The sequence below is a fragment of the Aspergillus melleus genome (genome assembly GCF_016097325.1).
Source record: "Aspergillus melleus strain CBS 546.65 chromosome Unknown contig9, whole genome shotgun sequence".
Classification (NCBI taxonomy): Eukaryota; Fungi; Ascomycota; class Eurotiomycetes; order Eurotiales; family Aspergillaceae; genus Aspergillus; species Aspergillus melleus.
Genome location: NW_025763378.1, coordinates 826,631 through 839,556, shown reverse-complemented (window position 1 = coordinate 839,556; position 12,926 = coordinate 826,631). Strand labels below are relative to the sequence as shown.

Below are 12,926 nucleotides of genomic sequence, written 5' to 3'. Positions count from 1 at the left end.
CAGACGAACTATGCAAAGGAGGAAGTTCGGGAAATGGTGCGGGAAGAGCGTAACGAAGGACGATGAGAACAAGAACGAAGGAATGGAGGTGAGAGAAGGTGAACGTCAGAGAAAGAGATAAATAGAGTGGCGTTCAGAAGGAAAAAGAAAATTAATGGGAAGTTCAGATCACCTTACAGTTATGCTGCGAGCCTCCGGTATCGACTCTATCAACAGAACTTAACAAGCTCTCTCTCTCCTCTGAGGGATGCACTACGGCTTCTTCCTTATGGATTACAGATTGCAGTCATGGAGCCTAGCGGAGTCTGCCTATTCTCAGGCCTAGCTTGTACTACACTCGCTGATCCCTAGTTCTGGTTCATGATGTCTGGTGAGCGAAGGAAAACATGGTTGGCAGTGCGTGGTTGTTAGCAGGGACTTTTGGGACAGGACTGTCCCAAAAATCATTTTTGACCCATTCTGTGCTATGCATCCACAACAAAGAGACTGATTTCTTTTCTGTGTCTTCACATAAGTACATGCAATCAAACCATTCATTTTCATTCAATTTGAGACACTGTGATCTTCAGAAAAAGTTGATAATATCCTTGAACTCATCCAACAGCGCAGGGTCGATATCATCCCAGTCGGGCGGCATTGTCGATGTACCTGGTGCTGCAGAGGGTCGATCTTGAGTGCTCACTCGTTTCTCTGTCAGTCTTTGCTTTGGCTCTCTGTGGTCGTATTCTTGGTGATTTGGTGCTATCTGCGACAATTTTCTTTTCGTAGCTGTTCCCATCCCTTTTGGGCAGTCAGGGCTTAAGGAAGGGGAATTGAAGATTGGATTGACTGAGGTATCATCCTCAGGAGAAGAGCTTTTGATCCTCAGACTGACTTGTGACTCGTTTGGGTTGTTTGCAGACACCTCTTTCTTCTGAGAAGGTATACTGTCCCTGTCTAATCCTTGGCCAACGACCTCGTTGTGATATGGAGAGCAATCATCAGCTGCGGTCTGGGTCAGATGGAGTGGCTCATCAGCGAAGAGCCAGTCGTCTCCTTTAAATAAATCCTCCATGTTGGGTGCTTCGATGGGCTTGTCAGTGCCGAGGAATGGCGCTTTCGTTGATTTCCCCAGGAGCAGAGCGGATGGCGAAGGCAGGTCGTCAAAGCTGTCATCGCCGTAGTCACTTGAAGATCTCAAATCGATGATGCGAGGATTTCCCGGAGAATGACTGGGAGGCAAGGAAGTGCTGGCAGAACTCGGCTGCGGGCCAGAGGGGAACAGATAATTCTTTTTCTCGGCTTTCAGCGGTTCATGCTGTACTGGTCTCTTTGTGACGCTGGCTGAGAGAGTAAGCTGGCTGAGCTTCTCTTGCTTTTGGGTCCCGGGGCAGTGTTGTTTCTTGCTTCCTTTGGGGGGCTTGTCCAATCCATCTCGGCAGCAGAAGTGTTTGCATCTGTCCTCGGTCAGTTCGTTTTCTGGCTCTTCAGTGGATTTGTCCCTCACGCAGTTTTGTCTCTACATTTGTGGTTGCATGCCCATTTGCCATTCTCCAGACGGACTGGTTCTGTGATTTCGTTCAAAGGCAAGAAATTGTCAGTAGGAGCGCTTTCAACAGATGCTTGTTCTTTATGCCCTAATGTAGTATATTTACTGGGCCGAATGCAATCTGCTAATTGATTTATGTGTTTTGTTTAGAATGGTAACTTCGCTTGGTTTGGAACGAAGTGTGAGCGTACCTGTCTCAAGGAAGTCATTAAACAGCTGGTCATCACTGTCAAAAGTATCCGTCTTTGGGGCTGAGCTCAATCTGGTTTGGGATCCATTGATATGTGGAAGGGATGTATTCAAGCGATTCTGATTAGTGGCTGGTGTCTCTACAGTCGAACGGGTCGGAAACAGGGCTTGTGGCAGATCTGTTTGTATCTCTGCAGACCTCAAAGTTCCAACTTCGGGGAATCAGTACAGGGTCTAGGCTGAGGCTATAGTACGCACCGATATCATCACACATGACGTGGCATTTGATCGACTGATCTCGATCCTTGATCTCTGCACTGAGCGTAATTCCGTGGTTGCTTTGTAGTTTACTTGCACTACTTCGGTCAATAAACAACTGCAAAGACGAGGAGGGGCTCGGACCTGATCCGCCTGAAGTCAATCAGGTGGCCACCAGATGTTTCCGCTAGGAAGCAGACATAGATTGGACGTCTCTGAAAATAGATCGGACACTTTTCATTCATGAACGCTATGTCAGCTGTGAATCGGATTCTGATCGGACACCCTGGCTTGACATCCTATAGAGATATTAATAAAACCTTAACTGATGGGCTGGTCTATATACTCTGCCTGTCTTCCTAACAGACACCAGAAGCTTCGGGAAGTCCGCAACACGACTGAGCACTTTCATTCCGAACGGTGGGTTCTTGCTCAAGATCATATCGATTCGATGGGCTTCTGTGAGCTCTAATGCCTCAAGGCTGGTGATCCCAGCAGCTGATAATTTCCTAACAGCCACGATGCCGATCTGGTCGATCTGTTTCATCTGGAGCGCGGAGTAATCCCACACCTTGGCCCCAAAACTCCTTGCGAGGTCTAAAGCATGGCGAACAGCAACCGAGTCTGCAAGAGCGATTTGGCAGTCGATGATACAACGAATGAGTCGATTGACATGTGAGAAAACGAAACTCTTGTCCTGTTGGAAGCTGAACTTGTGCTTTTGGAATTGCTCACCGTCCGGGATGTCCACGGCACCTAGTTCGGCTTGAATGAGGAGCGAGACTTTATGGGCTGGAAGGGCTATATCCACTTTAACTGGGAAGCGAATACCATTCGCACGGTTGAGCTCTTTGTACAGCGACTTTTCCCCGGATTTGAGACGAACTTCACGGAACTCCTCTGCCTGGACAACCACAGAGAACTGTTTATTATTAGCCCACGCCAAATGATGCCAATCGGTGTATGCCTACAATCTGTGAGATGGTAGCCCGCGGCTTCAAGGACAGAAACGTCTTCATCGTTTCGAAACGAACATAATACCGGGCCATTGCATCTCCGTATTGTGTGGATCGCAGCTGCTCCGGAGCGATCAAGCCACACTCCCTCAAAAGATTGATGTCTTTCTCGCAGATTTGTCGAAGCATCTCATCCTCATCGTCTCTATTGGCACCTTCCTTAAGGTGATAATGTGTTGGGTTTCTTCTCAGCCTCACAAACAAGAAAGTTCCAGCAAGCCATTTAATGGCCGACTCGATATCTGTAACATTCCCTAGCCCGATTTCAGCATTCAAATGGTCAATCAAATTCAAGTGCAAGCAGCTCTCAAGGCTCTCAGACCCAGAACAGAGTCTTTCATAGTAATTGACGCGCTCCTTTCTAGTCAGAATTACGGCTGTAGAGCTGTCGTCAAATTGAGGCCGACCAGCACGGCCAAGCATTTGCATGATCTCAAGGTCGGAATATTCCCGACAGCCACCATCTTGCCATCCCACGGTGTTTTTGACTATCACCAAATGACATGGAAGGTTCACACCCACTGCAAGTGTCGAGGTGCAGCAAATGATGTTAACCTGTCCCTCCAAAAAGCCAGTTTCAACCGTATGTCGGTCCGCAGGATCAAGTCCAGCATGATGAAAGGCGACCCCGGCAACAAGCGTGCCTTTCAAGTCGACATTATGAGCCTCCATGCGTTCATTGGGGCCTTTCCAAAGCCTTGCAGGAGGATTGGACGTAGACCACAGCCGAACAAGCTCTTTTGCAGTGGCTACAGTTGAATTTCTGGTGCAACAAAAAATCATAATTGGTTTCCTGCACGAATGAGCAGCGATAATGTCGGGTAGTTTTGAACTGCAGATTTTATCGAATGCAAAGTCATTGCCATGCGATTGATACCCATAGACGAATTTCTGAAGTTTGACCGGACGGAACTCCTCGCCAAAATGCTCACGATGTGCTGGCACGTGCTGGTTCATGGCATCTTTGCCTAGCCACGTCGCGACATCCTCGGAGTTTGGGATGGTCGCACTCAGAGCAACAAAGCGGACATTGGATCCAATAGCTTTCATTCGAGATACAACGGCCTCTAATGTCGCCCCACGCGTCTCTTTCAGAATGTGGACCTCATCGATTAGAAACAGCTTGACTAGCTGCATCAGTCGGGTGTGGTCTTTCCATTTACGTGTCATGCTGTCCCACTTCTCCGGGGTAGTGATGATTATCTGACTGTTCTGAACATTTCTCATCTGAGTGTGATCTGTATCACCGGTTAACTCAGCACATTGGAGTCCCAAAGTTTGGAACTTCCTGTTCCAGTCGCGAAACCTTTCGGAGCACAAAGATTTAGTAGGGGCTTGATAGACGACTTTGAAACGTTCATCTTTCAGATTGGCAAGCAAGCGGCAGATTGCCAGCTCCATGATGACAGTTTTGCCGCTTCCCGTCGGTGCCGCAAGAACTATGTTATCGCCGGTTTTGTAGACAGAGCGGAACGACTTTGACTGGACGGCGTTGAAGACCGGGAAGTGAAATATCGATCGATAATTATCTGGCAACTCACGAACTGACACAAGGACGATTCCTCTAATTGACATGGGGATGTTTTGAAATGAGGTCAACTTATTTGGGGAATGCAGTGTAGTATCATAAGCGCTTCTGGACTGCTGCTCCCCAGCTTGCTGAGATTCGGCATCATGTTTTGGAATGTCGGCTCTGGCTCCATTGTTTACTGACGTTGCCCTCATATTGTGGAAGCTAGTGAACGGGCTAGGTGGTGATCGGTGATCATTACTCGAAGATCCAGAACCCAAGCTGTGGTGGAGCGAACTTTGGGAGCCTGTTGCTAACTAATTAGCTTTTTATAACAACCAGTTTTCAGAACGAAATGGTGCGCTGTCTTATTGTACCGACCATAAACCTACCGGGAAAGAAGCGCGAGATCTGATTTGAACTATCTCTGGAGTCCAACTCATGTGCAGGTCCGTATCCCGCATTATGTACTGCACCTTGTCGATTCTTCACGGACTCGTCGGATAGTGCAAGTAGCTCTAAGTCTAATCCAATTGAAATTAGACAAGACCCTGAAACAAGACGCACTCGGCTCTAATTGTGCTTACCAAATGCATCATATTGTAATTCATCATCAGGAGCCCTGGTTTCAGACACATAGGCTCTTGGAGCATTTCGATACGTTGCAATCGCTTGTGGTGAACTTTGGGCCCCATCGATTAGCCGCTGATCGATGACCGTGCCGGCGTTCAATCGGGAGAATGGAGAGGAGGCATCAAATCCTCGTCTTGTGGAGGGTTGGGTGTGATAAGGAGGAAATTTTTGATGGCCCTTCTGCCGCATTGCTAATTTAGAGTTGATATGGTACTGAGCCAGAAGATCTTGGATGAGAATGGAATGGGGTGAAGTGCTTCATCAAGAGGAGCTTGGGCGCGGGTAGGTCACCTGCCAAAGCACGTGGACGATATGGCCTCTTCAAGGGGACGAGGACTTTGACCGTAGAAGACCGTAGAAGGTAAGACCTTTCAAGTGTATACAAACATAGCTTAGTAGACAAAGACTCGTCTGCGTACGATTTACTGAACGATTGCTCATGAGGGTAGGTATGAAGACTGAAAATGCTTTAGTAGCGTGCATAAAATGAAAATGCTGTCGGTCAAAATGCAATGTAGAAAAACCTGATAAAATTACAAAATCGCTGCATATAGAGTCAAAAAAGGAAAGGTTTCGCTTCTATCCATATGTACTTCCCAAGAGACATGGTACAGCACACCGTATCCGGTGCACACGGTAAGTGTGGAGTCGTATCAGAATCGTCGTATTCACAGATCTCGTCAATGCTTATCGAAATAGCCACCGCCACCGCTCGCAGTACGAGCGGAGTTGAGCCTGGGGTGTCCTGGGGACGTAGGTCGGGATGTGGACAAGCCTGCATCCGACAGGAAGGGGGTACCCGGGAGTTTGATGGAGATCTCGTTGGGAGGTGATGACACCGGCGAGACCTCGTCACTTCTCGAATCCTTCTCGTAACTGTCGATGCGAATTGGCGGAGGGCGAGAGGTTTGACGTGTGGCCTGGCCGAGTCCCAAGCTTGAGTCCTCGCAAAGATAAGTAGCCACGAGCACCGCAAACGTTCCGAGAAGAAACTAGAAAGAATGTCAGTCCTTGCAACATCAACTGAACAGTAGTTAACAGAAGAGTAATTCAACATACATTACCGGTAGGCTCAAATTCAAATAGCCAAATGCTTCCCAACGTGCTAAGCGCGATGCTTGTAGCTGTAGCCACATTCTTGGTGTCTCTATAAGAAGACCCAAGATAGAAAGATGACGTGATGCCTCCAACAGCTTGAACGAGGATGGTGGACCACACTGCCCAGTTATAACCCTCGAAAAACCCATTCGCCGCAATTGTCTCACCATCCAAAAAGATCACGCCGATGAAAAGCGCAGGGAAGACAGAATAGACGGCCAGCTGTACATTGCGAACCCAGACTGACGTTGTCTTGGCACTGTCTTTAATCACCTTCTCGAAATAGATGCTGGCAAGGCCGGAGGCAATGCATGCACCGACTGCCGCAAGAAGACCAATCGTCCCATTCATGCGCGGGAACGCAGTCAAGATATCCTCTTCGATGCCTTCGTAGGTCGCAGAGCGTTTGTGCAAATTCGGGCGGTCGAGCTTTACGGCCTTCCATTCTTCCAAAGACCGCGGGAAGGCAGGGTGTGTCGTCTTATCTTCCAAGGCGGCCTCTTCGGAGGTACCGTCGGGCATCTGGACGAGCGCAATACCCACGAGTAGGAGCAGCAGCAAGCCCCACTTGCGAAGAGGAACAGTCCGCTTGAACAAAATGAGCCCACAGACAGCTGTCACGACGAGCTTCAGCTGGTATGTTACTTGGAAAGTCGCAGCTTGCAGATTGGAGAGAGCAACATATTGCAACGAATTGGAGAGGGTGTACAGGCCGGCAGGGATCGCGAGCTTCCAGCTGTCCCCGGAGAACACGGCAGCCGTGAGAGAGGAGAGGAGCGATGTAGCGGGAACGGTTGGAGGCGCCGATTTTGACACTTCGTAGAGCGCGATGGTCAGGGAAATCGCGAGTTTGATGACTTCATTGAAGAAGACGGCCGTAGACGCGATGTATCGTTTCCCGTTGGTCGGAGGCATCACCCTAGAATAATGCAGGAGCTGAATGGATAACAGGCGTTAGCGATCGTCAACCCCGAGGACAAGAAAGCTTGATCCTCCTTACCAACACAAAAGCCGTGTACTGCGCCGTCAACTACATCAACCGACCGAGAGTTAGCGAAAAGAGAACACGACGAAAGCAATCCGGTCGGATCACAGAAGAGTCCTACCAAAATCCAGGATGATTGCCTCAACATAGCCCCCGGCCCTGAGGCAGGTTGTTTTGCGGTTCCCCCCATTGTTGATGGTGACGTTGCTCCGTCGATGCCGCCTAACACGAGAACGTGCCCGGGTGATCAGGGCAGCCGATTTATATAAGAAAAATCCCCGGACGGGCGCGCTCGGTCGTAAAGTGACAGGGAATTGGGATTAGTGTGCCGAGGATGTTGCATTCGATTTGTGCGCGTGCTGATCGTGAGGAGGGGAAACTCCTCGCACTAGGTAGATGGGGAGCCAGACGCTGTCGTTACTTCGCCAGCAAACGCAAAGCAGGCCTGCTCGAGGGGAACGTGGATGGAGACGAAGTAAAAATAGGAGGTAATCAGATCCCAAGAGCACGCTGAATAAAGGTGCCAGGGGAAGGGAACTCGTGAGCCGGCAAGGCGTGAAGAGGAGCGAGTGGCAAAAAGGCTTGCTTTGACTAGGGGAACTCGACGAGGCCGTCCGGGGTAGTTTTTGGACGGGAAATTGACGCCGGCGCTTGTTTGGCTGGCGAGGGGCGGTGTGGATCGCGCCCAAGAGAGTCTGGCCGCCCAGCCTTTGTTCATGTTTCCTCTTTAACTTCCCTCCTGCTGAACTGTCGTCGACGAACCATGCCATCCCATCCCCTTCCAGAAGCAACCTGACGTCAGCTCCCCGTGAGTCTCATTCGCTATCCCTTGAGCCAGCAATGCTTCCTCGTCTGCAGCTTGGCAAGCCACGGTAGCCCAACGGGGCGCAGCTGGGAAATCCTACAGGTAGCTCATGTAAGGTGCTCATGGGTAGTAGCACCGACCAGGATCTCCTCGGTCGTACATGACCTAGGCAGCGTCATTTAACGATGGACTGCCCTGGTAGCAGCGTCGAGGTGTAACAATAAATATCGCTCATTAACCTGAATTCAGGAATAGCAATGATTATCCACGGCAATTTGGGGAAGCATCATGGTGAGATGATTCTCATATTCCCCGCTTGTCGGTTGTCTATATACAAGTCGCTATAACCCAAAATAAAATACAAGATAGGAAATGTGGCTGGGAAGCCCGGCAGTGTATAGTCTATACAGAAGGTAAAAATAACGTATGCAATCACATCGAATACATGATAAGCGCGCTGGAAGGAATGAGTCCAAAGAAAAGAGAGGGAGAGAGAGAGAGAGAGAGAGAGAGAGAGACATTAGTGAGTGTCCATGACCAGATGGTTGGTAGAATAAATGTAGAGGATCGTGCTTGAGCAGGTGACCTGCGTGCCTTGCTTTGTGTTTCGTCATTTAATGCACGGCCGTCAGGCTGGCACCTTCGTTATTCCATCCCACGGCCCAGAGAGGGAACTCGGTTTTCTCCTTGGAGTTATCCGGCTCGTCCAAGACGATTGCCTCGCTGCTGTCGGTGCGTCGCCGCGAGTGTCGCCTTTGGCTCTGGGGAACAGGGGGAGGAGGACCGCGTGGAGGTGGCTTTTGCGATGGAAGCGGAGAAAATCGATGGATAGGGAGAGTCGGCGTCATGGGAGAAGCGGCACTCGTGGACGGGGACGGCAGGCTCTCTGAATACACCAAGCTCGCCCGAGGAGAAACGCCCGAGTAGATGGTCCTCTGGTCGATATCAGAAGGCGCGCCATGACTATCTTTGTCAAAGTTGCTGCCAGTTTGGTCCGGTCGCGCTTGATTAGGCGGGAAGCTGGGGCTTAGGCGTAAAAAAGACATGCCAGATCCGTAAAATGAATCCCGCGAAGGAGCTACCGACAACATGGAGTTTCTATCGGGTTCCTGTCCATTGAATCGAGCTTCGTGAAACAGACTGGGTGTGATTTTTCCCTGGCGTTGTCTCATTGCTTCCAGAAGGGTTTCTTCCTGTCTAGTCACGGTCATGATCCGGCTTCGTCGATCAATTTCTTTCCGAGAAAGACTGGGGTTTCGCTTCTGGCTGAAGATCGGATCGCTGTGGTAGAATTCGGGTTCGGAGATGGTGGGAATTCCGCTGGATCGACGAGATTGACTCTTGCGTGTCCCAACGGATGACCGCCCGGCCGACGACATGGACGGATTGCGACGGACGGAGGACTGGCGCTGAAGAGAACGCGATCCACGGCTGCTGGTCGAGATTGGCCTTTCAACTCGCCTTAACGTGCCTCTTGTGGTGTGCGCAGCAGATGCTGTGCAAATTTCGGCGTCGGAGTCACCGTATGTGGTCACGCTATCTCGCGCGCCCTTGTGCCCAGTCAGTTGAATTCCGGTCAGTTCTTCCTCATCCTCATCCTCATCCTCATCTTCCGACGACGAAAGACATAGAACACTGAGATTGTTGAGGTCGGAGTTCTTCAATGTGTTTTTGCTGCTCTTCTTTGACATCGTTTGGTTCTCAGGGATGGGAAATTTTTCCGGCATGTCGTTCCGTCGAGTGACGCGGCTGGGTCTAGGGTGGGCACAAGTTTTTGGCGAGAGATACGTCTCTTTGCTCCATCCCCCCGTGGATGCGTTGGATGGAACCTTTTGCAAGGAGCCGCTGGAGGGTTGCGCATCGTTACTGTGCGACTGATCCCGACTCAAATTTTGCGAGCGTGTTCGGTCCGATCTGGTCCTCGGAGCAGGTCGCGAAGGCTGTTGTAGGCCACTGTATTTCTCCAATGCCAAATCTATCTCACTGGTGCCCACAGCTCGTTCGAGCGAAGGGTCCGTCCAGTTAGATGTTGGAACTTCATGCGACGTCGTAGATTCGCCAGCATCACTGATCGATTCAAGGCCACTGGGCCTCCGACCCGAGCGTCTCGAAGGGGGCGGTGTCTTTGTAAGTTTCTTGCCAGATGCATGGTTATCTGGCTTCTTTGGGTTGGGGGCCGAGTATTCCGAGGCCATCGAGATGGCTGAAGGGGAATTGACCATGCGCTGAGGTGAAAGAAGAGGCGCAGCAGTGGCCCGCGGCTTAGGGAACAATAGCGAAAGGTCAATTCTAGGCGGACGCATTTTCCGTTTCGATTCTTTCATGAATCCTGCCGGCTGCTTGAGCCCTGCGCCGCTACCGTTATTGTGCTGCGAGTCCGAGTTCCCAATTCCAGGAAAACTGAACTCTTTCGTGGAGTTTCCGCCATCCGTGCTTTGGTCGGCGGAGGAATCTCGAGAGGTGAAATAAGAATACAAGGCGGAGGCAGAGCCAGAGTGATGGACTTTCTTTGACGTCTTGGGCAGCGATGGTGGCGGCTCATCTTGCGAGCGGTACTCTTGACCCAAAAGGGGAGACGATGCTCGCACCCGAAGGTGCGGAGGTGGGAGTGTGTTTTCGGAGACCGATGCTGGGAAAGGAACAAAACTGCCGCCTTTTTTCGATTTCGCTTCTGAAGATTTCATGAAGCTAGGTCGGTGCCCTTTCTTCTTCTCTTCCCATTTCTGGTGATCTTGGTGGAAGGAACGGTCGGCTGTGCCCAAAATCTTCTGAGCCTTCGATGCCTTTTCACGCCGTAAATCCTCCTGGCTGGCATTTGTGAGGTGCATTCCACCCTCCGCACCATGCGCACTCGACGTCCTCATAGTTATATCCAAATTCTGCGCAGGCATCATTGGAATTGACAGGAATCCGGACCTCTCAATTGCTGTAAAGGTTGTTTTTCTTTGATTCCAGGTGCTCTGCTCTAAATGCCGCCAGGACCCGGCTATTTCACGTCAAATAGCAAACCTTATAAAAGATACTTTCGGTATAGCTTGATAATCTTCGGCCGGTTCCGTGGTTTCAGAAGCTTTTGCACCCTGAACCCCGAAAATGAGTCTTGCCTCCCCACAGTGTAAACCCCGTACGTTACAGAATCAATTGGCGGTCGACTGTCGGAGTTCTCGGCCTCCCCTGATTTGCGGTGAAGGGAAGTCGGCGAGACGGGGAGGGTGAGGTTTTCGAATCGACGTCTCGAGAGGAGAAGGCAGAAGAGGGATGTGTTGGACGAAGTCGGCGTCTGCAAAAATTCGGGAAAGAAAACAATTGAGCTCGCACGGATTGGAATTGGGCACCCGAGCTCCTTTTAACGATGTGTTCAGACAGGTTGTCGAGGGATTGATCGGGGGTCTAAGGATCCGTCCGTGCGAGCCTAAAGATCCATCAGGCACTATTAGTGATAATTACATCAAACCAACTGGGGGTTGAAAAATGAAATAATGCGAGCGGAGCCAGAATTAGATCAAGGGGGAAGAAGAGAAATTCAAATTGCTCCCCGGGCAGGCAGGGTTCGAGCAGCGCATTGGCCAGGCTCTCAGGGCAAAGTGCGGCGGGGACACAAAGAGAGAAGAGATCCGCGAGGAGTGCGTACACAGGTCAAGCGTCGAGAAAGCAATCTCATTCGTAGGGGTGGAGCAGGAAAGTTGAGGGCGCGCAACACCGCCCAAAAGGCAAGTATCCATTTGGCTATGACCATGCGGTCGAGGAAGTCAAGGGGGCTCCATCCAGGATCCTGAGACGGCCGGGCGGATCAGGTTAAGATTTCGTGTCAAAGTCATAGCAACCGGTAGTGTCACATTAGCCTGGACCATAACAGTAATCATCGACAGGCACACAACCATGGTTCCATCGATCGTAGAGCGAAGCGGTTCCTGGAAGGTTGGGTGGGCTGAGGGTTCCATCGGATGGAGCATTTGGACTCAGTTGGAGACTGTAAGAGGTCGTCGGCAGCCTCAGGCTCCCCGGTGATTGGCTTGTGGCCTCAGGCGCCATCTCAGGGGGTGCCCTTCATTTCTTTTTTTATGATTACTTCCGTATGATAGTCACCACCTGGTAGGATTCATGCTTCTGCTGTCTCTCCTGTCTCTCCTTGGACAAAACCCTCCAGGCCCCTACATATTAAAATATTAATAGCCCATCCTTGGTTCTCCTAAGAATAACTCCCTAATCCTGCGAACCACGTGCCTGCAGAAACCCCCACGTGAGACAGCCCCGATTGCCCCTGGCCCTTGCAGTAATCGGAGCATTCACATTCTACCGTAGCATTCATGTTGTGCACACTACTCGGTCTACGGAGTACGCTCAATTTAAAGGGGTTAACCTGACCCCGCGCGAAGTTCGACCAATTTTCTACTTCTGAGTTCTGACAACCATCTAACCAAAGTCTTGGTCCCTCAGCCGTCTCTCAATGGCGTTGTGTTTTCCCCCTTGATCGCCACCCCGTCTACCATTGTCATGCTCGATTCTTCCTTTGAAAGGTGGAGAACCCAGATGTACCGAGTCCACCATCACAAATCAGAGATGCAGGAAACTACCCACCCAGACTTTATTTGGAATCCAAATGAGGGAGTACGTCGTCCCGGCCGTCGCCCTCCCACTGACGCCTGCAGAAAGGCTACAGGACGCTAAGTGCCTCTTAACAAATAGTATGCTTCCAAAGGATCTCGGGCTTTTTTATCCTGCCGTCTCGGGGTTCTTTTTGAGTTTGACGTCCTCTAGTCTGCACGCTGGGCGGAACCGGTTTGATCGCCGTCGATAGTCGGCAGATTCATTGACGCCCTTTCCATGGGAAGACAACGCAATAGTCCTACAGGCTACAGCACCTGAATCTCAGTTCCGCGAAGATCAGGATGTACTATGTTCCG

The 12,926-nt window shown here is 50.6% G+C and overlaps 3 protein-coding genes across 3 annotated transcripts; all 3 read right to left on the bottom strand.

The window, feature by feature from the left end:
* Positions 1-565: 565 nt before the first annotated feature.
* HFM1 (putative DEAD/DEAH box DNA helicase (Mer3)) lies at positions 566-4,716 on the bottom strand (the record flags this gene model as incomplete). The annotated part of the gene is made up of 7 exons (XM_046094683.1): positions 566-1,436; positions 1,487-1,649; positions 1,720-1,929; positions 1,976-2,073; positions 2,120-2,274; positions 2,322-2,897; positions 2,947-4,716. The coding sequence occupies 7 exons, from the start codon at positions 4,714-4,716 to the stop codon at positions 566-568; spliced, it is 3,843 nt and encodes a 1,280-aa protein (XP_045950662.1).
* A 1,098-nt stretch (positions 4,717-5,814) lies between these two features.
* Positions 5,815-7,407, bottom strand: gms1 (putative UDP-galactose transporter; the record flags this gene model as incomplete). Its single annotated transcript, XM_046094682.1, has 4 exons — positions 5,815-6,126; positions 6,194-7,168; positions 7,233-7,262; positions 7,339-7,407. The coding sequence occupies 4 exons, from the start codon at positions 7,405-7,407 to the stop codon at positions 5,815-5,817; spliced, it is 1,386 nt and encodes a 461-aa protein (XP_045950661.1).
* A 557-nt stretch (positions 7,408-7,964) lies between these two features.
* On the bottom strand, positions 7,965-11,984 carry LDX57_012933 (uncharacterized protein). Its single transcript, XM_046094681.1, has 2 exons — positions 11,654-11,984; positions 7,965-11,434 (listed from the first exon to the last, which is right to left on the bottom strand). Exon 2 carries the CDS (start codon positions 10,914-10,916, stop codon positions 8,637-8,639), a length of 2,280 nt encoding a protein of 759 aa, XP_045950660.1. The 5' UTR covers positions 10,917-11,434; positions 11,654-11,984; the 3' UTR covers positions 7,965-8,636.
* Between the last annotated feature and the right edge of the window lie 942 nt (positions 11,985-12,926).